Source organism: Vidua macroura, chromosome 6 (genome assembly GCF_024509145.1).
Source record: "Vidua macroura isolate BioBank_ID:100142 chromosome 6, ASM2450914v1, whole genome shotgun sequence".
Classification (NCBI taxonomy): Eukaryota; Metazoa; Chordata; class Aves; order Passeriformes; family Viduidae; genus Vidua; species Vidua macroura.
Window position 1 is genome coordinate 22,009,182 of NC_071576.1, and position 25,154 is coordinate 22,034,335.

The window sequence follows — 25,154 nt, forward strand, 5'->3', positions numbered from 1 at the left end:
ACAGATGGATACAACAGAGCTTCAGTCTCAAGAGACAAGACAGCAAGAGAGAAAGATTTGCCTCCAGGCTGTTAATTTATCCAGAAGCTGGTGAAAATCAGCCACACATTTCCCTGCCAAGCCAGCTTCACGCTGTTCCTAAAAACCTCTGTACCTACTGGGACCAGCACTTGTGCAAAACAAGAAGTTGTCCATTAGCACTGAACAAGGCAGGGTTGGAGGAGGGGTGGTTTCTCACCTTCTCGTCCTCTCTGTATTCCAGGTGGACAGAGTGGTGAGCCATACAAAGGATGGTGAAGATAAAATAGATGAGGGCAAAGATGCTGTGCAGCCACAGGAGACGGTCTCTGGAAGAGATGAAGTGGGGATCAGTGAGCACTGTGGTGAGCATGAGGTACGGGGACCAGCCTAGCACTCAGCACCTCAGCCATGGCCACCCCTTCCACCCAGCAGGACCTCCCTGTGCCAGCTGTCAGACACTCAGCCCAGGAACTAAAGGGGCAGCACCCAGGCTGTTGACCGAGATACTACAGAAATGAGGCCACACAACATCCCCAAGAGCACTTCTGCCAGCAGTGGGGTGCAGCAAGCAGTACCACTGGCTTGGCTGCCCTGACTGTGCTCATGTAGTACAGAGAGACAGGACAGTTAGTGTGAATGGTGTGCTGCTCACATGGACCTGTCCCTGTCCCCAGCACAAGGCTGTGGTGAGTTCTGTGCCTAGGTGCTCCCAGCAGTGCCCACCACAGCAGCAGCATACACAGCCCCCCTGTCTGTGGGAGCACCTACTGAGTTGGGATGTTGGCGATGGTTGTCCGGCCAAAGTGGGTGGGATTGTGTCCTGCAGAGGAAGAGGAGAAGCAGAAGGTTAAGGAAACCCAGTTCAGTGTGCATGTCCATATTGCAGTTATGGATTCTGGTCTTTGGTCCCTTCTTTTCCATCTCCCATGTCCCTAAGTCCCCACTGCTCTGAATTTCCCAGCCTCTTATGCTCCTCTGTCACCCAGCTGATGGTGAGCTCCTGCTCACATGGGGGCTTCTGAGAGAGGAGTTTTTTTGCCTTCTTTCCCAGAGGCACAGTGCTTGCCCAAAGGCTTGGAAGCTTGCATGGCACTCCTGTGTCATCCTATGACAAGGGAAGCACCTACCCAGGAGGTCCCCTGAGAAGTTGACAGGCAGGATGACAGCCACGGAGAGCACGCAAACCAGCATCAGCAGGACCAGGAGGTGCCGCTGGAAGGAGAGGTAGGTGGTGGCATCGATCCCACACTTGCTCTGAATCTCCTCATCCCTGGAGAGAGGCAGGTGGGGATCAATGCTGGTGGCTCTTCCCCACCACCTCCCGTCATGGGGACACTGGCTTGCTCCAGTCTCCCGCAACCCACACCAACTCATGACATCCTGAGTGAGGCACAAAGGATTTGAGTAGAGAGGGAATGAGGGACCCAAGCAGCCCTCCAACTGCCATCTCATTACAGGATTGGTTCCTGTCAGGAGAGGTTGAAGCCCTTTCCTTTGGGATAGGATCTAGGGCCAGGAGGAAATGCAGAGGTGAGCTCTCTGCTCTCTCTTCAGAGAGGATGTTTTAAGAGGGCTCTCCTCTGCTGCTGCTCCCAGCAGCTCCTGGTGATGGGCCACCACCTGTGGGCACCAGCTTCCCATGGGTGGGCAGCAGTGGGGCAAGACCATAATGCCAAGCACACACACTTACTTCATCTGATAGATAGAAAGGAGCCAGGAACAGAATCCCTAGAAGGAAAAAGAGTCAGGATGAGAAAAGGGCAACCACCCCCACCTCTCTGGTGAGGGACCGGGTCACAACATATGCTGGGGAAACACGCAGAGGTGGTGCAGTGCCTATGGCGAGGGGGTTGAGCAAATGGAGGCAGTGCCCAAGGCAGCTCAGCAATGCTCAGCCCAATGGCAAAGGCAACTGCCTCAGGAGAAGCAAGGGAAACACACTCCAAAGAGCAAATGGGAAGCTGAGCACAACCTCTCTTCCAGCCCTGAGAGACCATGTGACCTTCCTGAAAGTAGTGATAAGAGAATTTCTATGAGTGAGAACAAGGAGTCTGCTGGAACAGGGGTATAAAGGGACAGGGAAATCTCTCTACAAACATCAACCATCCTGATGGTGGTCAGGTGCGTATTTTTGGCTGCAGAAGGATTTGCAGAAGCTGAAGTCAAGAATTAACCCACTGTTTCAGGGGTGACTTGCTGGACCTCAGCTTTCCCTGAATATTAAGGAGCATCACTGCAACAGGCTCCTCCTTCCAGAGCTCCCTCCTCTTCCCCTTCCATGACAATCCCTTACATTCAATGCACTTTTTTTACCACTATCAAGTGCTGCGGTGGCACTGCTGCAGAGCGCTACAGGACTAACAAAGTTAGTGCTTGTGCACCAACTAGCTTATTCCCTGTCACTGTGTACACACATGGGTCTTCAGACTTTCCCCTGGTGAAGGAGGATTGGGTTAGAAAACACCTAGGTAGACTTGACATCCACAAGTCTGTGGGCCCTGACAGGATGCATGCACGACTGCTGAAAGAGCTGGTGGACACCACAGCAAGGCAGCTCATGATCATCTTTGAAAGGTCCTGGTGATCAGGAAAGGTGTCTGAGGACTGGAAGAATGCACCATGCACTGTAACAGATTGCCCAGAGAGGTTGTGGAGTCTCCTTCACTGGAAATATTCAAGATACAATCCTGAGTCATGTGCTCTAGGATGACTCTGCTTGAACAAGGAGGTTGGACTAGATGATCCATGTTGGTTCCTTTCAACTCTGCCCATTCTGTGATTTTGTGATTCTGGGCTTTTTATGCTCTCTACAAATTTCTCCTCAAAACTGCTCTTCTCCCCTCTTAGTATATTTTATGTCTAACTGGCAGAGTTGAGATTTTCTTCATTTGTGAACAGTTTGACTTTTAAAAGGAAGTCTTCTTACTTCTAATAATCTCCTTTAATCTGCTCTTTAGTGTGCTGGCTTTCCCTGTAGTCTTTCTCACTTATTTTTTGATGAGCAATATACATTTGCCTAGAGCATCTGGTACAGAGCCTTTAAACAGGCCTCCTGCCACCTGCAAGGATTTTGCTTCTTTTGCTTCTTTCCTACCTAGATTTTTTAATAAGTCATGACATTTTTTCATGGTTGTACCAGTGACTTATTTTTGAGCTTTTGCTGCCAAAAAGAAAGAGGCAGCAAAATGTGTCAGTCTGTGTTTGTTTCCAGGAAAGTCTGGTGTGGTAGAGAGAAACAGAAGATTACTTTAAAGCCCCACCATACTGGCAGAGGAGGAAATGTGGTGTGGGGGACTTTATCCTGAGGGGCGGGAAAGATCCTTGCAGGCATGCAGATGGGCTCTGGCCATGCATCATACTGGATCCACACAGCTGCAAGGAGAGCCATGCAGCTGTGAGATGCTTGCTGACAGGATCATCCCCTCCAAACTGCCATTCAAAATAGATCCCTCAAGGAATCCAGCACAAAAAAAAAAAAAAAAAAAACAGCTTCCAGGAATTCCCCACTGCTGAAAGGTGTTGAACAGGAGATTTAATTTCTCACACTTAACTTCTGACAGGGGTTTCTGATGAAGAAGAGGACAGGCTGGGCTGGAACAAGCCCAGCCCAGGCTCCCACTGCCACAGCCACTGGCACTCACCACATCCTTGTTGTCGGCATCCAGAGGGCTGCTCTCTGATGGGGACTTCTCCTTCTCGCTCTGCTCTCCATAGAAAAGCGATGTCAGGCTTTGCAGTGGGGGGAGGAGCAGAGGGATGAGGCAGAAGAGAAGCAGCAGACACAAGAGGATAAGCACCCTTGGAGAAGTCTCTCCTAGAACAGCAGCCCAAGAAATGTCTCCCCCCGTCCCTGCATCCTATACTGGGGCTGGTACAGTGATTACTTCTGGGCTTGGGACAAAGGGGTTGCATCTTGCTGCCTCCACACCAACAAGTCTTCCCAGCTTCTTTGTGGCCCTGACCCATGATGGGCTCATGGAGATGTAGCCTTAGCTCCATTACAAGGGACTGTTGAACCAGACATTTTCTATTCTACTGTTTTCAGATGTCTCAAATGGTTTTACAGTAAAAAAGAATCTAATCAGAGCTTGCATTTTAAATCTTGATTGCCCTTTGATCTCACTGGTGAAAGGAAAACATCATGTATTCATCACCAGACTCAGCTCCAGATTCAGAGGCTAAGAGGAACTGGAGGGGAGAAGGCAGAAGAAGGACGTTAATAGATCTTACTCTTGTGGGCTGCCCAGCCTTGCACAGACCCCTCCTGTGTGCACCAGCCTGTGCAAAGAAAGATGCTTTGTTGCCCAAGGTGAACTGTGCTCTGACAGGCAAGCTGTTGTGGGTAGTACAGCCCACCTGGAAACATGGTCTGGTCTCTACTTTTACCAAATAAGCAGAACACTGCTTATTTTTGTGGAATTCTGCACCTAGCCCAAACAATGGACCAGGCAAGTTGCTGTGGTGACATGAGGAACAGTTTTATTGCTGTGTGTCTCCCTCTGCCTCCTCCACCAGCCAGTCCCGCTCATCCTAAGAGAGTGGCAGGAGAAGATGCAGCAGCATAGTCCCTACTGAAAAACAGCTCTTTGATGCTAGAGGGAATGAAAGCTGGCCTGGGCTTTCCCTCTCCCTGCAGCAGAGGGTGGCTGTGTCTTCATGGGAAATGGGGGCACCAGGCCATTCCCAGTGGGGAGGAGGGACAAGAACACCTGAACTCTGTGTGTCATGCTGCAGTGCTGGCCTTCCTTCCAGCCCTCTTGAAGAGAATGGAGCCATCACTTGCAGCAGCTTTGCACCCTCCTTACCTATCATTGTCCATCAGCAGTGCCAGACGCCCGTAGTCCCAAGCCGCTTTCCGAAGACATGAGAAGACCAGAAGGAGAAGCTAGAAGAAGAAGAAAGAGACGTGTTTTGCTGCAAGGTCTCACCCCATGGGATCTTCTCATATCCCTCCTTTGTGCTTTCCCACTCATGAGCCCAAGCTCATGCAAAACTCCTAGCCAAACTGTTCCTGCTCCGTGATCTCACCACTGCTGCCCAAGTGTCCTTGGCTGCCCACCATGATGTGGGCAAAGCCCTTGGACCCCTGCACTCATCTCTGCTCCCCCGTCAGCCAGGTGCACCAGTGCACTCATCCCTGTTCCCCGGTTTGCCAGGTGCACCGCTGCACAGGCTGCACCTGTGTGCAGCTGTCAGTGCACGTGGGGGCTGCAGAGCCCATAGAAATGGCACCCTCCTGGCCCGCTCACCAGCCAGAGGATGAAGTTGATGGCGAGCACGGTGGGCACACCACCAAAGGGGAGCCCCTCCAGGACAGTGCTGCGGGAGCGGGCGCTGAAGCACTGCTCCTCTGTGCTGTTCACCGGGGCGTCCAGGAAGAGGAGCACATCCAGCGAGGTGAGGCCAGCACCATCAGGTGCTGGCTCCATCGAGTACGTGCTTTCCATCGACACCGTTGTGAGGTCTCACCCTACAACACAGAGGCAGGAGTGTGTATGGAGAAGTCATTGTTTGAAAAGGGGCCATGGCTCTTCCAGGTTCCTTCCACCAAGGTCTGAAGAGCTCACTAAGGGTAGGGAGGGGAGAGGACTGGCTGGTGACCTAAGAGCTTCCCCAGTCCCAGTCTCTCTCAGGGGGAGGTTGTTGAACACACGGCAGAGGGTGTTGCTGAAGAAGTCTCACAGCTACTTCCTGCCCTTCCCCACCCCATTAAACCCCATGCTATTTGGTTGTCTCTCACATACCTGAGACAGGTCTCTCACCACCTCTGCCCCTCAGTCCTGGAAGCTGGGTTGAGTCATGGCCACCCTGGTGTTGTCAGCAGGCAGGAATGAGAAGCTAAAGCATTTGTTTGAATTTCTGAAAAAAACAGCAATGATAATATTGACAACTGGGCTGCTGGGGCTGCACTTGTTTCTCTCCCCACAGCCAGGTAACTACTGCCTATGGAATATCCCTAAGCATGCTGTCCTCCTCCAGCATCATGATCTGTGTGACTCAGGAGTTAGAGGACTTCCCTTTCATCTTTCCACCTAAGCAGAATTGCTACTTCCAAGATATCTTGATCTCTTCAGAAGACTTAGCTTCTCAAAATCCTAAATGTCAGGCTTCCTGCCACCTTCCCCAGGAGCTCATACCACAGGTTACAGTCCTCACTGGCAGGAGACACTTAAAGGCCAATAATGGCCAACACTGTGGCTTGTTTCCAAAGTCTTTCCTACCACCACATGCTTTGGGTAGGAGAGGATCCTCTCCAAACCTGCAGTGCCTGGAACCCCTGTGAACAAGCACCCTACAGCAGCCAGCATGGCTGTCTGTTACTCATGGGAATGCCACAGGACAGTACCGAATGGCTGCTGCACTCACCATACAAAGATGAGGAGAGAGAACCAGCACAGCAAACACTAACAAACAAGAGTTTGTTAGTGTTAGGCCAGAGTCTCTTGTCCTGATGTGCCTGTCCTGCCTCTGTGCTTTGGAGTCACCCTTAACACCTCTAGCCAGCTGCTTCTTGTGCCTGAAGAGCTGCATGGCCTTCAGAGAAGAACAGCTGTCTGTGGTGAGATGATCCAGTCTTTGGAGGCCTTGAGTAGCCAAATATAATTTTGAAGCTAGCCTGGCCCTGAGCAAGGGCTTTTATCAGACAACCTCCAAGCGGGCCCTTCCAACCACAATTATTCTACATCCCTAATCTCAGAAACTTTTGCTCTTGACAAGAACATTTTCAGGCCTGCCTGAAATTTATATGGAGCTATATAAGTGCCTTGCCCTGTAGACATGATGGGCACAGTATACTGAGGTCAGTATATTGTGACCAGTGCAAAGACTATGTGAAAATTCAAGAGTGGTTTATAACATGTACTCCTGGGAGCTTTGCATTCAAGGCACTGAGCATTCATTCCTCTCCTTCCTTTTCATCTATATTCCCCGCACAACTGAGACCTTGCTAAAGTCCCTGCAGTCACCCAGCACCAGGTAATCCTTGCTAGAGGATGCTCAAAGTCCACATGAACAGGGTGGAGGAAGAGAAGCAGAACCATTGGTTTAATTAAGCAGTAGAGGAGAATGCAAACAAAGACAGATGGGACCTCTAGGGATGTGGAGACATGAAGTGTTTATGGCAGTTTATGCCACCAAGACCAAACAAGATCAAATCTTCAACACCAAAGAAAACCTAATTGACAGCTCCTTGGGGAGCACAGAGAGAGCACTCAGAAAATGACTTGGTTTAGGAAGGGGATATTCCTAAGCTCTACACAGATTTGCTTTTGTTGGGAAACATTTACTTGTGCTGTGTCAGTGTGGTAGATGGGGGACTACAGTAGCACCTCATTTTATATGCATGCCTGGGGCCTCAGCCTCTCTCTCTTAGAACTTGCAGTTTGCTGCTTGAGGAGTCATATCCTAAAGTTTTCGAGAAGGAGGAGATTTGTCCTGTCCTAAAGTTCATGAGGAGCCCAGACACCTCCAGCCCTCAGCGGATCAGAGTGGGCAGCTCAGGAGTGCTGGTGCAGGAGCTGACATGTTACATGCCTGAGAGACTGACTCTCTTTGACCTCCTCATCCAGGGAAAGAAAAAGCTGAGAAAGAGGGAGGTTTTCAAACACAAGAGTTGACCACAAAAAAAAAAAAAAAAAAAAAAAAAGAAAAGAAAAAGAAAAAAAAAAAAGAAAGAAAGATGGTGACCTGCTATTTTCTTCATTTCTGAAGCATAAATTCCATCCCAAAGAAAAACCTCCACTGGAAGCCTAACAGTGGCTGGGATGACTGGACCAAGGCAATGAGCCCAGAAGAACTTAAGTCTCACCCCACTGCAATATTAGGCTGGCATCTGACTACCTGCATAGAAGCCTTGAAAGGATGTCAGAAGCTGCTGAACTACAGGCACCAAGTTCCCCAGGACATGCAGACATGTGGCAGTCCCTTTGCCTGTGCATATGGCGCAATGTCACCTGAGCCATGTCTGCTACAGACCTGCCCATGCTGCATCTTCAGTTCTCCTTGGAGGTCCCTATCCATAAACACATCCATCTGTCCAGATTATGATGTCTGGAGACACCACTGCCCAAGCGAGGACAGCTGAACATTAGTGTGACTCTCAAAAGAACTGCCAGGTCACTTGAGATATGCTGATACTTCTCCAAAGGGCATCCCAGTAGACTTGGGGCTGATACTTGCACCCCATAGGTGTAGAGCGATGGATGGACTGCCAAAGCCCCCGTGCAGTGCCCTCAGTCACAAGCCTGTCTCTCAGCCATGGTTGGGAGTCCTGTACTTCAAGGGCCAGCATGGTCCCATCAGGCTCATGACCCCTGACCTCCAGAAGAGACCTGTAAGAAGTGAGGGGGCTACTCTGGCAAGCAGCAGCTATTTGCCCTGGCTTGCCTGCCTCCTGCTTGTCATCTGGGCTACCAGGACCTCTAGCCAGGGTCTGCTCTTTGCTATGGAAATGCTCTCAATCTGTTCCTCACCATGTGCATGTCTCTCTCTCTCTCCCCTCCTCCTGTAAGCAGCAGAGCCACTGCCATCTGGCATTTTCAGCTGCTAAATAATTCACTGCCTTTTTGTTAACAAGGAGAGTGTGTCTCTGACCGAGGGAGCTGTTAGACCATCAGCAAACAAACAAGGAGACCTTAGCAACTTCCAAGTCCTTTCTCCATCACCACCACTTCACTACACAGCAATAAGATCCTGCAGCCTGTTTCTAGGCACCGGCTTCACGCTTGTAGGAGGAACATCCTGTCAGGGATAGTAGGGTGAGGGGGATTTTCACAGGGATCTGTACAAGTTGTGTTTCTCTATCAAGTCCTTGTTGCTATCCCTTTCCTTCCCATATCAGATATTTTGCTCCTGGTGGCCAAAAGCAATGGGTTCATCCTGGAGATGGTGCTGGTATCTCCTGCTCCCAGCTCTCTGGCCCAGAAAGCTCTCAAATGCAAGCCTTCACCCTTCCAGCCCAACCAGCTCATTTATCTACACACAGCACTGCCAGTACAATGCCAGGCTGCATAGACAAATTTCAGGAGCAGAAGATACTTGAAGACCCAATCCAGCTCTATCCCCTCTCTTTTAAGCACCTCCAACTCCAAAGGAGTTCTAGGGAGCTGTCTTGTCATGCTCAGGCTGTAAACACAAATTTTGCAGTGTATCATAGCTCCTCTGAAACTGATCTCAAGCCACTCTCCTGCTCTTTTGCTGCTCCTTTCATCACCAGATAGCCACAGAAGCTTTCCTCTAAATACCCAAATCACTACTTTTTCTAGATAATTTGTTCCAGCTAGTCTCACCTTTTATGGTGCTGCTCTCAGAAAAGCTTATGCAAATTATATAGCTGCAATGCTACCATTAAAATAACTATTGGGGGCAACCAGCTAAAAGTAAATCATGTATATGTTCTAGGAACAGCATGCAGCAGAAACAGCAAGAGGAGATTTCTGCTCACATGCATCAAGAACAGCTTAAACTCAGACTTGTAGAACATGTTCAAACTCCCTCTAGTTAGAGAGGTAAGTTTTTTGGTACACAGAATGAGAAATCACAGGGACACTGCAGGTCACACTTAAAGTCATTGTTGAAATGCTTAAGCTAAATTTTAACATCACACAAATGAGAAAATTCAGCATTTTGCAATATTCAGTTGAAGGCACTCTGCAATAGTATTTGAAAGGTTCAACAAAACCCACAGCATCACCAAACCAGTTCCTGTTCCCTCATACGCCACTGCCGTTGTGCTTTTCCCAATCTTTATGGACCAAAGGAACAAATACTGTTGTGAATAACAGAGCTGGATGGGTGTCACCTCCAGAAGGTGTCAGGACAGCTTCCCATTAGCTGTGTATGAGGCAGGGCCTCTAGATGCCAACCACAGACAGATGTCCTTCAGAGCAGCCACTGTCCCGGAGAAGAGGCAGCAATGGACTAGTCAAGAAACACAGGTGTGTACAGGGCTGCAGCAATAAGAAAAAGTCAGAAATTTCGATATATCGTCTATCCATTATAGATCTTAGAGGGAAGATACTAAAACAGGGTCAGAAAAAAGGCAGAAAACGTGTAGAGCAATTCTTTCTCCTCTTTGTGGCCTGTGAATGCACAGTGAATGCATGAGATTTGCCATTGAAACTGATTTGCTGGATAATTTCTATGAAGCATTTTCAGTGTGTGTAAGCTTTTCCTTGAATATTCAGTGCCCTCTTTGTTTTGTTGATACATCAGCATATGTTTCTTCTCTCCGGTTGGGTGGGTACTAATCCAGAGAATCAGATTTCCAATTAAAAATAAGGCATGTCATTTATGTGAATGCAATTTTTCATAATTTGTCTTTCCCTTGAAGCATCCTGCCAGCAAACTCATTTGCTAGGAGATTCATGGACAGCTGGAGTAGCAACACATCAAAACAGTCTTGGGAGCGTTGAGATGACTAAGCCGGGTTTCCCAGCATGCCTACACTCATCCAGCCTTAGCATCCCCCTCTGGCACAGGTGGGATTACTGACTTTGGCTGTCCAGAGGGCAGCCAGGGCATGGGGCTGTTGGTGGAACGGTCTGTGGCCACACAGAAAAACCAGGCTGAGGACCCTTACCTAGAAAACAAGCATCTGTGCTACCTGACGGCCTCTACATCCTTCTTCCATTACAAGTAGATTGTGGCCAGGCTGTGGAAGGGAAAATCAAGGACTGCTGTAACAGGGAGATCAGGTTCATGTCCTGGTGTGTGCAGGACCAGGCAGGCAGGCAAACCTCCAGCATCCCACCCTGCAGGACTGCAGTGACCGACCTTGCAGGACTGCAGTGACGGGAGGGCAGGAAATCCGAGCCACTGCCACTTACTCAGCATGGTTAACCAGGTACCTCAGGACTTCAGGGAAAAGGCTCATCAACGGCCTGCGCTGAGCTCAGCACACACCCCGGCAGTTTTGGCACCACAGGGCATGGTGACCTCTCCATTCCTGCAGCTTGGTGTATGGGAGAACAGGCACACCATGGGCCACATCTGTCCCCAAGGGGTATGAGCACAGAGGGGATGGGACCAGAGACACAGCCCTCCAAAACCCCACAGAGGTCCAAGGCATTCCTCTCTAGTTCTCCTTTCAGCCTTCCCTCTTAAGATTAATAGCCTCGAGGTCCAAAAAGCAAAGAGAGGATCTGGCTGCTCATGGTCTGTGAGGTGAGCACCTGTGGGGCAGCAGCATCCCTGGGCAGGGCTCACTGACACTGGTGTGAATGCTGTGCCCACACCCTGTCAGGGTACAAGACAAACAACCCTCCAGCAGAAGACCCCATCCTATCACCAGCAGGACATGGACACACACCAGCCTATTCTTTTGCAAATCAGATCCATCTTTCAAACAAGGAGGACCATACTGCAACATGGCTTGTGGGCTATAGAGGCTGGGGTTAGTAAGGTTTGGAGGCAAAGGACCACTCTGCAGCAAGATGACCCCTAACAGGTAAAAAACACCTGCTCAAATATTAGTTTTGTCATTGCCAATGAAGATATGATACACATACCCACCACTCAATGAGAAAATGAATGTGAGTGCATGACTGCTTAAGAAAAATCTGCTTTAAAATGGTATAGACAAACTTCATCTTCCCTATCAGTAAGCTCTGGCACTGCTTTCTCACTGAAGAGTACAAAGCCAGGCTCACTGCCAGCCAGGGCAAGAAGGCTGGGGAAAGAGCCAACCCATGAGCCCAACCAGGCCTTGGAGGTGCAAACCCCACAGTGAGGTCCTTCCCCTCAGTGGTGAGCCTGCCTTTGGCACTGCTGCTCCTATCCCCAGTGCTTCCCCATTCCCAACCTGCCCTGCCAACACTGTTCATCTAAATAACATAATGCATTAGGAGTCTGAGACTGACCCCATTTTGGGCAGCTAAGCAAGTTTTTCTGCATTCAGGATTGGCAGGTTGTCACTACCTTCAGGAAACCCTGTGCAGGGTCATGCTGCCCCAGGGACTCACCCGAAACCAACACATACCCCTCCCCTGCTATGTGTCCCTGTGGTGGCACAGCTCCCACATCACCCACAGCTTCCTGCCCTCCCCTTCTTCCCCAGCACCACCACACAGGGCGGGTTTTTGGCACTTAGATTAAGTTCTATGAAGTTTTTGAATGAGAAAGCATCCCAGTCCCCTTGGGACTCTCTGCAGGACAATGCTTGTGGCCTTCCAAACAGCCACCTGCATAAACCCCTTCTCCTGAAGGTATGTTGTGGACTGAGCAGACCAACGCTGACTTGCTGCAGTGCTCCTTGGCAGAATAAAGCCAAACCCCAGGCAACTGTGATCAAACAGTGCTTACAGTGAGATCTACAGCCAGGGAGATTTGTTTGGGCCAGTGCGTGGGAGATGCTGTGCAGGGAGCAGCGCTTCTCCAGCCTCCTCCACACATGTGCAAGCCAGCGGCTGCTGGAGACAGAACACTGAGACTGGGAAGGAAGAATCGGAGCAGAATTTATTTATTCCACCCCCAGCCATTTTTGCCACATTTGACTAAGTTGCCAGTGCAAGTTGGCTCTAACCCATATTTGGCTTGCATTTCACTCTCCTGCTGTGCACACAGCCCCTCACACCACACTTTGTGTGTGCAGTGCACCAAGCAAACATGAGCTAATGGAGCTGCAAGCTCCCCAGAGTATCATGCACCCTTTGTCCTCTGATAAAACTTAAATCAACACTCCTCAGCACAAAGCATTACCTGGACCAGGACCAACCCAAGCTGAGAGCAGGGCACTGCTGGGCTGCTGGTAGGTGATGGCTGGGAGCAAAGAGATAGGAAAGGGGCCTTATAATAAAGATGGGAACAGGCTTTTTAATAGACCTTGTAGTGGCATAGTTTTAAACTAAAAGAGGGCCAATTCACACTAGATATAAGAAAGAAATTTTCTAAACTGAGGATGGTGAAACACTGGTACAAGTTGCCCACATAGGTGGCGGATGCCCTATCCCTGTAAACAATCAAGGTCAGGCTGGACAGGGCCGTGGGCAATCTCATCAAGTTGAAGGTGTCCATGCTCATTGCAGGGGCATTGGACTAGAAGACATTTAAAGGTCCTTTTCAACCCAAACTTTTGTATGATAATATGACAAAGCCAGGGTTGACTTCAGGGAATGGAGACCCAGGTAACTCACATGTGGGAAAGGGGAAGGGTATCATCCCGGGGTTCTCAGTTCTCAGTCTCACATGCACACACACGCCCATTCAGAAAAACAGTATTTTAGGAAAACAGTAAAGAGACACCCTGGAACCATCAGATCCCTACTCCAAGCTGGGCTGCTGCATGCTGCTCACAGTCCCCAGAGTAACCCCTGCACTTGCAATTAATTAATGATGATACAGGAAGATGAGAACAACTCTCAGCCCATGTTGCCTATGTGACTGAGGGACGTGGCAGCAGCTGGACCTAGAGAAGGGCTTGAACTTCCCTGCAAAGGGTATCTCCGGGTTCCTTACTGCTTGCCAGCTCCAAGCCCACAGCATGTGCCCCCATGCACAGCCTGCTTTGCAGAGAGAGCTCCCATTTGGCATTGAAGACCAAGGAAGATACCTTTCAGCAAGGCTGCAACTGTGGTGGGATGTCAGGCAATTACAGGCAGATTGCTTCTTCTGCCACCCAGGTTACAGTGCTCACATAGAGGATTTTAATGTCTTTGTGAAGAGAAGTGCCACCTTCATCTAAAATCTAGAGCAGAACTAGAACATTTCTATTGGCTGTACTTGGTGCCAAGAGCAGAGTAAGGTTTGGACTGCGGCAGGAGCCCATAAGCATAACCACTCACCAATCCTGGCCTTGACAAGGCTTTCCTCCCACCTCTGCCCAGCTTCCAAGCAGATTTGGGTGACATCATGTGACTGGGATGAATCACACTGCCCTGGGAGCATGGGAGCTGGCAGCAGTGGGTTGCACAAGTGGGGATGGCCCTAGCAGCCTCTGTGCCAGTCACATCCAGCCATGCTTATTGCATCCAACTATGCCAGAGGGATTAGCACTCAGCACACTGGTTTGAGTCAAGAGTGCATCAAAGGGAAGGGAAAGCTTTTGATGGTGTACACCATGCAGGGTAATCCTGGGGAAGTGGAGGGAGCAGGTAGTCACTCTCCTCCGGTCGCTGGGGCACTCATCCAGCCGTCTCTGCAGCCCACACAGCTTTTGAGAGAGATGAGAGAAAAGCTGCTGCTGCAGGCAGAAAGGAAGGCAGCTCTCCCAGGCACATGTGGAGCTGCAGATATATGGCTCTGCAAAGCACGACTGTTTCAACCTCCTTCCAGTGCGACAGGTGTTCACATATGGTGACAAGACTTGTCCCCATAACTTGCATCATGCCCAGGAATTCCCCTTGCCCACAACACCCAAGCACAGCTACAGTCATGTACCTGCTGCAGGGCACAGCAGAGCCAAGCAGAGCAGAGCAGACAGCCCATCATACCTACCAGTGTGCTCTCATCTCCTCTATGGAAAGGATCTGGGGAGTCAAATGGCCCTGGAGCACCAGAGGTAAGAAAGAAATCATAGGACTTTTGGGACAAGAACTGGGGTTCATGATCCCCCCCAGTTCAAACCTATCAGAGGCAGGTGGCCCAGCACAGGGGATGAATGGGACACAGATGCTCAGCAAACAGACTCTGTTGTGCCAGTGCTGCAGGCTGGCACCGCCTGCACCCACTGCACTGCTGTCCTACCCTGTTCTGCCTATGCCCACTGGCCAGCAGCTGCCCACACCAGCGCAAGGGGTGTTGGGAGTGACGGACATGATGGAGAAAAACAAAGAATTTTTTTTTCCCCTTCAGGCAGAGAAGGAAGTGTCACATCTGGACATGTACAGCAGCCAGGCTGGGAAAGGGACAAGGCATTGGGAGAGGAGAAGTCGTGGGCTGGGAGGCACAGCATCGCCCAGAGGATGTGAGACAGATGGCAGATTTGGCAGCGGGGTGGTCACAGAGCAACCTGCAAGCTTTTTCCGCTGCAAGAGCACACAACACAACACTGCGTAGGGGCTGCCAGCCCAGCCTGGCAGGTTTGCTGGGGGGGCCACATCCTTTCAAACAGGCTGCATCCAAAAGGCACCATCAGAGATGCTTCATGATCAATTCAGCCTTGGGAAAAGGCTGTCTAGGATCAGGGAAGGCAGAGAGATTGTCCCTGGCTTCTCTTCATGAGCCTACTTTCCCTGCACACAGGGCCACACAGGCAGCTCAGGGAAGGGCTGGCAGCCCCTCTGCCAGCAGCACAGGGTCCTCAGGCAGCCACCCCCATCCCTCCACATAAACACTGCTCACATGGACCAGAAAAGAATGGGAAATTAAACACGAGGCACTGCAGAAGATTGCCACAAAACGAACCTCCCCAAGTTCATGCCTTGTTGTCCCTCCAGGGTGGTTTAGCTACAGCAGAGCCAGCACTAGGAATACAGCTGGCTGAAGAGATTTGGGGAGCCAGTGTCAGCAGGATGGTATCTTTCTCTCTGACCCCCCCACCCTGCAGGGATCAGTGTCCCAGCAAGAGCCACTGCAAGCCTCTCCACAGCCCAGCAGGTATTGAGGCCCTGTCACAATTAGGAATCAGACAGGCTCTGTGTCCATTTTGGAAGAGATGTCTGGGATGCAGCATTGAAATTGAGATGTTTGTGAAATGGCTGGGTATCCTGGCCCAGTCCCAGACAAGGTCCCTGCTTTATGCCTGGCTTTGTATATGCTGTTCTCCCTTCCTGCATCTCCACCCAGCATATCCCAACTTGTTACTGTATACTGGGGCTCTGCACTGAGCACCCTGAGAACCTGATCTCACATTCAGCCTTTGCTCTACCAGCAAGGTATTTACTAAATGAGTGAGGGTCTCTACCTCCTCATCAACTATGTGACTGACATAAGGGGCAGTTTTGTGCTCACTGTGCTTCATAGCTGCTGTCCCCACTCTGGGAAGCATCTCCCCACCTGGAAACACCTCCAGCCAGTTTGGGAAAATGCAAGGTGCAAATGCATGAGACGTCAGCACAGCTGCCACCTCCCTGGGGCAACCAGCACTTCCAGTAAAGCGTGAACACATCCTGCAGCAAAATACCCCTCTGCTCCACTATTGCCAGCAGCACACCTGCACTCACTAGAGACAAAAATCTGTACAACCACAGATACTATGGAGGTTCTGGCTCATCCCAATGTCCTTGTGCCAACCACAGCTCTGGGAGGGTGAGCAGAGCTCTGAACAGGCAGCCCAGAGCAGTAGGCACCAACATTTAAGTGAAGCTGAATCCCACACTGTTGCTCTTTCCCTGAGTATACACTGATATCTGCAGGACACACTGGTCTCCAAACCCTGCCCAGCTGCTTTCCATGCTTCTCCTGGCAGCACAGCTCTGTCACAGGGCACATGAATGTCACGCTGGAGGGAGGGGACCAAGAAGTAACAAAAGCCAGGTGTGAGGAGCCACAGGAGAACACCGGAAAGGCTCCTAATGCTCACCATGTCACAGAGAGACCCCGTGCTAAATGAGCTGCAGGACCAGACTGAACCCAAGAGCTCCAACAGTGCTGCTGCTGCTGTGCAGAGCACCAGGCTGGCCACGCACAGGGCATGGCCACAAAACCCAGCTACCCAGCTTAGCTCTGTTCAACCAGGGGGAGATATCTGCTGAAACAAACACTCTCCCTGCTTTCTACCTCTCAAACAAGGTGAGCTCTGAGGAACAGAAAGCTTTCCTCAGAGTGCTCAGGGAGCACACCAGCCTGCAGCACCGAGAGCAGGACTGGAGCCAAGGGTCAGCAGGGTCCCATCAAATGCCTGTGCAGCTCTTCTCCAGCCCCAGGGGATGGAGAGGACACAGCACTGGCACAGAGGACTCCCACGGGCAACTTGGGAAGTGGATGGATACCCCTGAGTATTGCTCCCAGCTTGGACTTTTAAGGTTACACATGTACAGAAATTTATGCTGCCTCCAGGATATTTTCCATAAAACAAAACCAAAACAAACAAAACCCAAAACAACAACAAAACCCAAAACCAACCCCCTACTAAAAAAAAAACCAAAACAAAACAAACATACAACAAAATCCCCAAACAAACAAACAAAACTAAAAAGAACCCCAAAACCAAAACCACCCACAAAAAGCTAAAAAACAAGGTCCAAATAAATGTGGAGTGACATCTCTTCTCTGCTGAAACAAACTGCAACATGCCTTTTAGGAGGGCTGGAAATTCACCTTCTCATAATGGAGGGAATGAAACCTCTCAAGTTTAACTCTGTGCAGGGACTGTCCAAATAAACAGCTGGTCCTTCAGACTTAGCTGCCAGGATGAAGGAATCCTAAAACCTGGAGCAGACATAAAGCTATAGTCATCAAAGTGCATGTATGTACCTAAGACAAGACCTAGGGCATGGTCATAGTTTCTCTCAGTTACTAAAGTTTTCCTCAGCTAGCTTTTTCCAGCCCAATGTTTAGGATATCAGAGGACTGTATTTGCAAAGCCATCTATCCTCCGACTCCTGAAATGACTGAACAAAACATCAAAGTCTTTAAAATGCATAATTCTCAGGAGGTTACACAGCCATCATCACAATTATTATTAATATTCCCTTTGTTTGGGGTTTATTTTTAAAGAAGGAAGAAACTGATGAAATTTTATGGAAGAAAACTTAAGAAACTAAAAACTTGTATAAAGAAAATTAAGCTTGACAAAAACTTCCCAACAGAAAAATCAAGTGAAACTGCTTGATGAGAAGATTAGCAGCAGTAATATGAAAGGAAAAAGCAATAAAGAGGACTTGGAACCAGAATTAATAAAATAATTATGACTCTTGGAAACATACACCTGACTGAAAAGTAATCAGATTTTGTCTGAACTAAAAACGTTTTAAATTAAAAAGACAGCCAGTTTAAAATTGGAAGTTCTTTAAATCTACATGCCTCAGATCCCTCTCATCAGTGAAAAATAAGTCACTAGAAATTCATGCAGTATGTCCTTGCTGCCAGATCTGCTCAGTGGCTGAGAACCTGGAGATAAAGCCTGATGAACTGCAAAAGTGGCTCTGACAGCTGCAACCTTCCTTGAAAGTAGAGGGGAAAAATGTTTCCATTAACTTAGTACATGGATTAGTTTAGTAAAACTTCTGAAAAATTACTGCAGGTTAATGCAGGAAAGCCTGGTTCCCTTTCAAAGCCTAATGAAGATGAACTGTGAGAGGATAATCTGTATTAGTACTGAATTCTTAAATGTCAAAAATAATCAGATTATATCACTGGCTATATTTTTATCTCCTATAATAAAATTTTGTTCCTATGATACAGTATTATAATAATACACTATAGTATAGCAGTGTAGTATTGTTAATTTATTACCAATATAAATAATGTCTTCATAAACTTATTCTCTTTTCTTTTGTGGACTCATACATTTTAAGCAGTTTTATTTAACCAAGTAGAAACCACCTTTTAAATGCTCACTTTCTACATTTTCAATTGGACTGCATTTTCCATTGAAATACAGCTGGACCAAATTTATAATAAATAATTAAGTGATATCTAGTAAGAAATGCATCACTCACCATTTTGTAATACAAGAAATATAGACATTAAGTATCTAAAAACCCATGTGTTAGCTACAAACCCACTCAAGCACAGTGCAGCCTCCTGCTCAGCCCTAAGGATCACATCATGCTCATCAGTGAGAATCAACTTGTCCTTAGGAAAAGAGCAGAAGTGATTAAAAACAGGTACTTAGGTCATGGCTTTCTGATCATTAACTTAAGTCCTGACTTTAATTCATCCATTCTATTCAGCAGCAGGTCAAGAGTGAAACAAGGCACAGACCAAGTTTGCTCTGAAGTCTATGAAGTTTGGTTCATTTTTCTGTCCTCTTTACCATTATACTTCCACATAGTTCTGCCCTCTCTGAGAAAAGCAGCCCAGAAACACAAACAGTGCATGTCCTCAGCCTGGAGCCTGCAAGCCCTGGCAGTCTCCTAGTCTTGCAGAAACCTCCAGAATGCTAGACAAAGGGAAGCTAGGCAAACTTCAGCTTCTGGTCATTTGTCTAATGCTGCATTGAGGATTACCCCACAGTAACTGAATTTGTCAGAAGACAGGACAAATAAGCTCAGAAGCACTGAGGCTGAAGGGAGGTCATGTAGTCCTGCCTCCCTTCTCAAAGTAGTGCGAGCTAGAAGAGGTTCCTCAGGGCCGAGTCCAGGCAGGTTTTGAATATCTCAAAATATGTACATTCTGCTCCAAACCACAGCCACACCAAGAATACCATCCCAACCTGATACTGGAACCAGATCCTCCAGCCAGGTGTGTCCCAAACCCCATGTTACTAGAGGCTGTCCCAGTCCTGGCTGGGATGCTAGCTGCACAGGTCCTTGTGGTCCATGGCTAGCCACTCTCATGCCTCAAGAGCCACTCTCCAGCTTGCCAGCCCTCACACCATCTCAGCACCACAGTCTGTGCCACTTCCCTGGTGTGTCATCTTAGTGTGGACCACCTTGCTGCATGGGTAAGAGGATTCCTCTGACAGGGTCACCTTGGCTCGGCCAATGCAGAGGCCCCAGACCTTGCCCCAGGATACCACAGGCTCACTTTGGGCAACAGCTGGGAGCCACTCCCCAGCTACATTTCCAAAACTGTTGTTTGCCCTAACTCCCACACCCCCAGCTTCTCTGAATTTTGGTCTCCCCTTGCCCATCCAACACAGCACATAAAGGGGCTCATTGCCTCAATCTCCATCACCTCCTGCCCTAGCTGCCTCCTACCACCGACTCCCAGATAATAACAAAGTGTTTTCCAGTGAAGCAGGGCCAAAGCACTTTCCTATCTCTGTTTAAGAAACTCAAAATTACATGATGACATATTTTTCCACCTCTCACAAGCTGCCTTTTAGCATTTGGGGGTGCAGTGGAGCTTGTCTTTGTTCAGATTCTGCATTCCTCTCTGTTCACTCACCAATCTGCGGATGACAAGACACAAGACTGGTGCTGGGGAGGGGGGGATCAGGTCACCCAAAGTTTTCACACAGTTCCCACTGAACAGGAGCACTGAATCTCCCAGCTCCAGTACTGCATTTTAAACACATCTTTATTTAAGATCAAACTATGACTGCAAGGAGCCCCTCCTTGGTCAAAATGGTAACCCCAGCTTCTCACGGGGACTCTGCTTGAAACTAAACAATTGATTCCAGTGTTGAAATGCTTCTATACAATGGTGTTAATGCAGGGCAGCAGGCTGGCAGAGGTAAGCCTGTGCCCCTCCCCAAGATACTCTGCAGAGAGATCCAGGGGGACTTGCTGTGCCCTTTCTCACCCATTAACCAGCAACAATAGTGCCCCGGGTGATGGGAAGGGCTGTGCACAGCTCTCTGTCTGTCCCATTGTTGCAGTAATAGTGTGAGCAAACTGTTGACATTGTCCCCACCTAATACCAAGGTGTGATCACAACCTAATTACTAGTCTCAGACACATTTGAAGCAGTAACTTCAAACAAGCTTTGAAAGGATATTTAGGCACCTTAAAGTGCAAGTAGATGCCAAGTAGGATCTTTTAAAGCTCTAAGTTCTCTTGTGACAGCTGGTTAGGAACTGGATGTGTTCAAGCCATAGCTGAAGGAAATTAGGACTGGAGCTGCTTCTCCTGAAATAATCTCAAAGCAAACCCGCTTTTGCTCTGAGCACAGTGCATCAGCAATTCAACAATTTCTTCAATCTTAGGGCTAAGTACACAAAATATATTTACAGCAACTAAAGTAAGTAAGAAACACAGGAGTGGCAACAGTAGAAGGCTTTGGTGTTTGTAGGACTCATGGAGGAGTCAGCATTTGCACAGCACACTGATGTTTGCCAAGCAGCTTAGGTGATTGATTAGTTTAATATCAATTGAATTCACTTGTGAGTGTTAGAAACATTTCTCCCTCTTCTTTGTGTTTTCAGAAAGTTCTCGAGGTCTCTTAAGATAAGAGTATTTCCTGCAAGGAATATTTTAAAGCAGAGACACTCATCCTTTTACAACTGTGCAGATGCAGGCTCTGAAGCTGTGCTGAAATCTGCCTCATGTTCCCATAGGCCAGAAGGCTCTGCATGGAAAGAGGACAGTATTTACCTGCAAGGGCCCACACACACCCTTGATCAGCATCCCCAGCAGGCACTGCTATTTCTGTAGGATCACCCTATGCTGACCATTGTCAGCAGCCACCAAACCAGAGATGAAATGGTTAACCTCAGGGAAAGCGTTGAAGAAGAGAGTCATTACAGAGCAATTAAAATGTTTTCATAAAATAGAATTTAAAAATTAAAAAAAATTAAAAAGGAGCTTGGAATGGAGTTTCAGGAGCCAGGATGGAGCCACGGGAAGAAGGCAGAGGTTTAGGCTCACAGGGAAGCCAGAAAAGCCCATATGTGCAATGGAGTCAGAGGCTGCAGGGGTGCTAGTGGCCTCCCTGCTTTTATTTATGACTTATTTGTTTGCCAGTGGCTCTTCGCCAGGACACTTTTGACAAATCCTTCCTGAAGGAGCTGCTTCTGCTTCCCTCTCCATCTGTTGCCCAGCCTTGACCACCACTTTGCAAGACAGCAGGGAAGGCAGCAAGGCCACGGCTCTGGTCTGGTATTGGTCATTCTTTCTGCTTCCTGTTTTTCCTATTTGCTCCCCTCTCCCCTCCTAATAAATACTGCAAACCACTACAACAGCACCTTTTCTCCCAGATGGCATATTTTGCTGCCTCTCTTCTGCTCAGACAGGCAGCCTGACCAGTTCTACAGAACTGTAAATCTCCACATGAGGCAAAGTGCTTTCTCATACCTTATTTCCCTATCCAGTTTTCCCTTCACACTCTAGGGTGAGAGTTCACCCTGTGAACTCTCTGGAAGGGGAAAATGCTGGCATGTACCTCAGTCCTGGAGATGGTGGCTAAACAGTTAAAAGGAAAAGCATGTTCATGCAGAAATAACATCTGTCAGCCAGACAAAGGTCTCTCTCTCATTCTCCTGGAAAACACTCCTTCTGTTCAGGAGGTTTCTGAATAGCAAACCCACTGTGCTGCTAGTGAAAATGGGGAAGCAAGCAAGGAAGAAGGCAGGGCCTTCATCCATGGACAAATCTGGATGAAGTTGACAACTGGGGGAGAGCAGCTTGGCCAGAGCATTAGACTGCCCTGACCTACCAGCCTTCTCAAAATCATCAGTATAACAGAACTGGAGGGGAAAACGCGGCGAGGTTCCTCCTCTTTTCCCCTGCCAGCACAAAGCATATCTAACACCCTCAGGTGTAGCTCCCAGAAGGAGAATTCTGTGGCCAGGATGACGTGGGGACAAGCACAAGCCACAACATGACACAGTGGTGGGGTGACATTTTATCTCCCATCACAGGCCAGTGGCGTAGGCCAGTATATCGGGAGAGGGACACTGAGGGGCTGGGGCTCGCTCCCTGTTTCTGCCAACAACTTGCTCCAGCAGCCCAGGGAAGCCTCTGTGCCCTGCTGGGCCTCAGCCACCCATCAGGCAGGCAGACACAAGCATTTAGTTACAAACATTTTGGTACATGGTCCAAGATAAAGGCGGGCAGTGTCTAAACAGAGACAAATACCCAGAACTCCACCACGACGCTGACCCAAACCCGTCTGTGCCTCCCGGACCCGCAGAACGGCCTGGGCGAGCTGTCCCAGGGCTGCCCGAGGAGATGCTGGCTTACCCGCCCAGGGAGCATCCCCCGCCGCAGTGGCACCCGGCAGGCGCAGCTCGGCGTGGGCAGGCCCGGGTCAGTCCCACGCACGCTTCCTCCCCACCCCAACCACCGCACCGCCGGTCGCGGCCCCGGGTCCGTCCTGCACCCCAGAGGCGCCCCAGTCCCACTCGCCGCTGCCCGCCGAGCCCCGCAGCCCGGACCGCGGCTCCCGTCCTGCCGCCGCCTCCCGCCCCGCACTGACCTGCTGGGGGGTCCCGGCCCCGCTCGCTCCGGGCCCTGCACCCGCCGCCTCCCTCCTCCCCTCCCCGCGGTCGCCTCGGGCTGCCCGGCAGCGGCCCGGGCCCGGCACCGGCAGGGGAAGGGGCCGGGGCCGCCGCCGCCCCGCCCCCCGCCCGCCCCGCTGCGGCGGAGAGGCCGCGGTCCGCGGGCTGCGGTGCTCGGGCTGCTCCCCCCGCCACACCCGTGCTGGGCCCCGGGGCCTGCGCCGCCGGAGCTCCGGGACCCGCTTCCCGGCCCGAGACGGGGTCGGGCAGCCCCCGCCGCTCTGCCTACCGTGCGCCCCGTGGCATCCGTGCGGGGAGGAGGGGGCGAGGCGGCGGCCCCGGCGCTCGGAGCGGGGAGCGGGCGGGGAGCTGCCGGCGGAACGCCTGGGTGCGGGGTCTGCGCGTCTCAGGCTATTTCTGGGTGTGGGGCTGTGCCCGCCGCATCCGCCGCTCCGAGCAGCTTCCGCGGCGCTCGGGCTCCTCGGGGTGGCTGCCCGGCGTGTGCCCCGCGGGCGAGCGGAACGGGCCTCAGGGGCCATCAGCCACGGCAGTGGGGCACACGGGAGGTCAGCCCCACAGTGGTAGGGGCAGGTGGGTGGGCACATTTGAGACCTCGTTTGAGACCGTTTGCAAAACCTTTTCCCTTGATGAAGCATTGCTCAGATGCTTGGCAGAGGTGGCAGCAGGGGTGGTAGCTAAGACACTTCCTAGGGGTCGTGTTCCTGCAGAAGGTCTCTGCCTTCTTCAGGAATGACCGGCAGGAGAGAGAGGAACGTGACCCACCAAGCGTAAAGGGACACTGAGAACCTTGTTTTCCATGAGCATCCCAGCCTACTCCCCATTTCTCCAATCCCTCAGAATGCAGGCATTGCACTCTGTGCTGGAGAAACCACCCGCAGCACCCTCAGGGCTGCAGTATTGGGTCTCTTGCATGGCCAGCACCGTTCCCAAGTGATGGTCAGAGACACATCTGCAAGTGGGCTACCAGGGAAAGTCACCAGAATGTTACTGAAGAGAAGTCTCACTGACGTGCCAAGTGCTTCATTGCTCCCACCTCGTATGGGGGACCTGGGGGTCTCACATCTATGACTTCTCCAGATGCTGAGTAAATAGTGTTGTTCTGCAGCATCCTCTGAAGGCTTGTTTTGGCTCATTTCATCTGTGTTGTGCTGAAGAAGCACAGTCCAGTGGTTAAACTCCAGCCATTTAAGTAAAGGACCTTCCAGTCTCACAAGCACAGCTGTGAAAAACACCAGGAGAAGCATCAGGGGATGCACATAATATAGCAGCTGCCAGCAAAGAATCTTCATTCATACTGCTAGTGGAAATGGCTGGCACAGCTCACACACCATGAGGAACCAAGAGGTGAAAGCCCGGCATCCCCTATAGTGTCTTTCTTTTTTTAGGCTCCCCAAGGCTGAGGTAGCACTCAGCTGACTTCTGGTCTGCTGGAGCATGGTGCAGTGAACAGGTTGGCTATAACATGATGTCTTTTGATAAAACTTCAGTTTCATGTAAATGAGTCTCATATAAATAAGACCTTTATCTCCAACCAGAAGCTACCATAGCCCAATCAACACATGCCTAAAACTTTAGGGGACAGTTGAGTAAAAAAAAAAATTCCAAATCTCTTTCACTGCTATCTTTGGTTGTGTGTATGGTGGGCAGAAGCCACACAGCTTGCCCTCTCACTCCAGACAAGGCAGTGCCAGTCCTACAGCATCACTGAGGCTTGGAGACCTTGACTCTTGCTGTGCATCAGGAGACACTGTCTACCTCAGGAGAGAGCAGAGTTCACCATGCCAGCTTAGTAATGGGAGCTTGTGGAAGAAAAAAAATCATGGGGATTTTCCAGAATGCCTCATGACTGTGATCTGCCACTGGGTCCCAAATATTTGATCCCCTACTTCTGAGCAATGAAGAAGAAGAAGCCATGGCTTCTCTGACTTACTGAACTGGAAGCCAACATGTCTGATCACTTAAATTGGCAAACACTGCTGGGAAATGTTGACTTCTGAGCAGATCTGGCAACCTTGCTGCTGGTGAGCTGCCCCAGTCCCAAAGGAACACCCTCCCCCCTTCCTTTGGCCTGCCAAGACATCAGGGATCACACAAAGCTGGACAAACCTTGCCTGTGTGTAAGTCATTCACTGGAGATACTTGTTTCTTCCTGCCTCTGGCCCAGACTGTGCCTAGTTGGAATAGAATAGAA

General features: G+C 49.9%; 1 protein-coding gene across 3 annotated transcripts in view; it reads right to left on the bottom strand.

The window, feature by feature from the left end:
• The window catches only part of TMEM63C (transmembrane protein 63C), a 31,311-nt gene extending 7,939 nt beyond the window's left edge, over window positions 1-23,372 (bottom strand). The window contains exons 1-9 of one of the 3 annotated variants that reach the window (XM_053981116.1): window positions 23,232-23,372; window positions 5,766-5,880; window positions 5,271-5,491; window positions 4,827-4,906; window positions 3,663-3,750; window positions 1,712-1,749; window positions 1,149-1,291; window positions 790-841; window positions 239-347 (exon numbers count right to left, since the gene is read on the bottom strand). In XM_053981116.1, the coding sequence (XP_053837091.1) occupies window positions 239-347; window positions 790-841; window positions 1,149-1,291; window positions 1,712-1,749; window positions 3,663-3,750; window positions 4,827-4,906; window positions 5,271-5,468 (708 nt within the window). In that variant the 5' untranslated portion in view covers window positions 5,469-5,491; window positions 5,766-5,880; window positions 23,232-23,372. Of the gene's footprint in view, window positions 1-238; window positions 348-789; window positions 842-1,148; window positions 1,292-1,711; window positions 1,750-3,662; window positions 3,751-4,826; window positions 4,907-5,270; window positions 5,492-5,765; window positions 5,881-10,600; window positions 10,621-22,920; window positions 23,042-23,231 lie in introns of those variants that run through there. The other 2 variants (XM_053981115.1, XM_053981117.1) reach the window with 2 other exon arrangements.
• Between the last annotated feature and the right edge of the window lie 1,782 nt (window positions 23,373-25,154).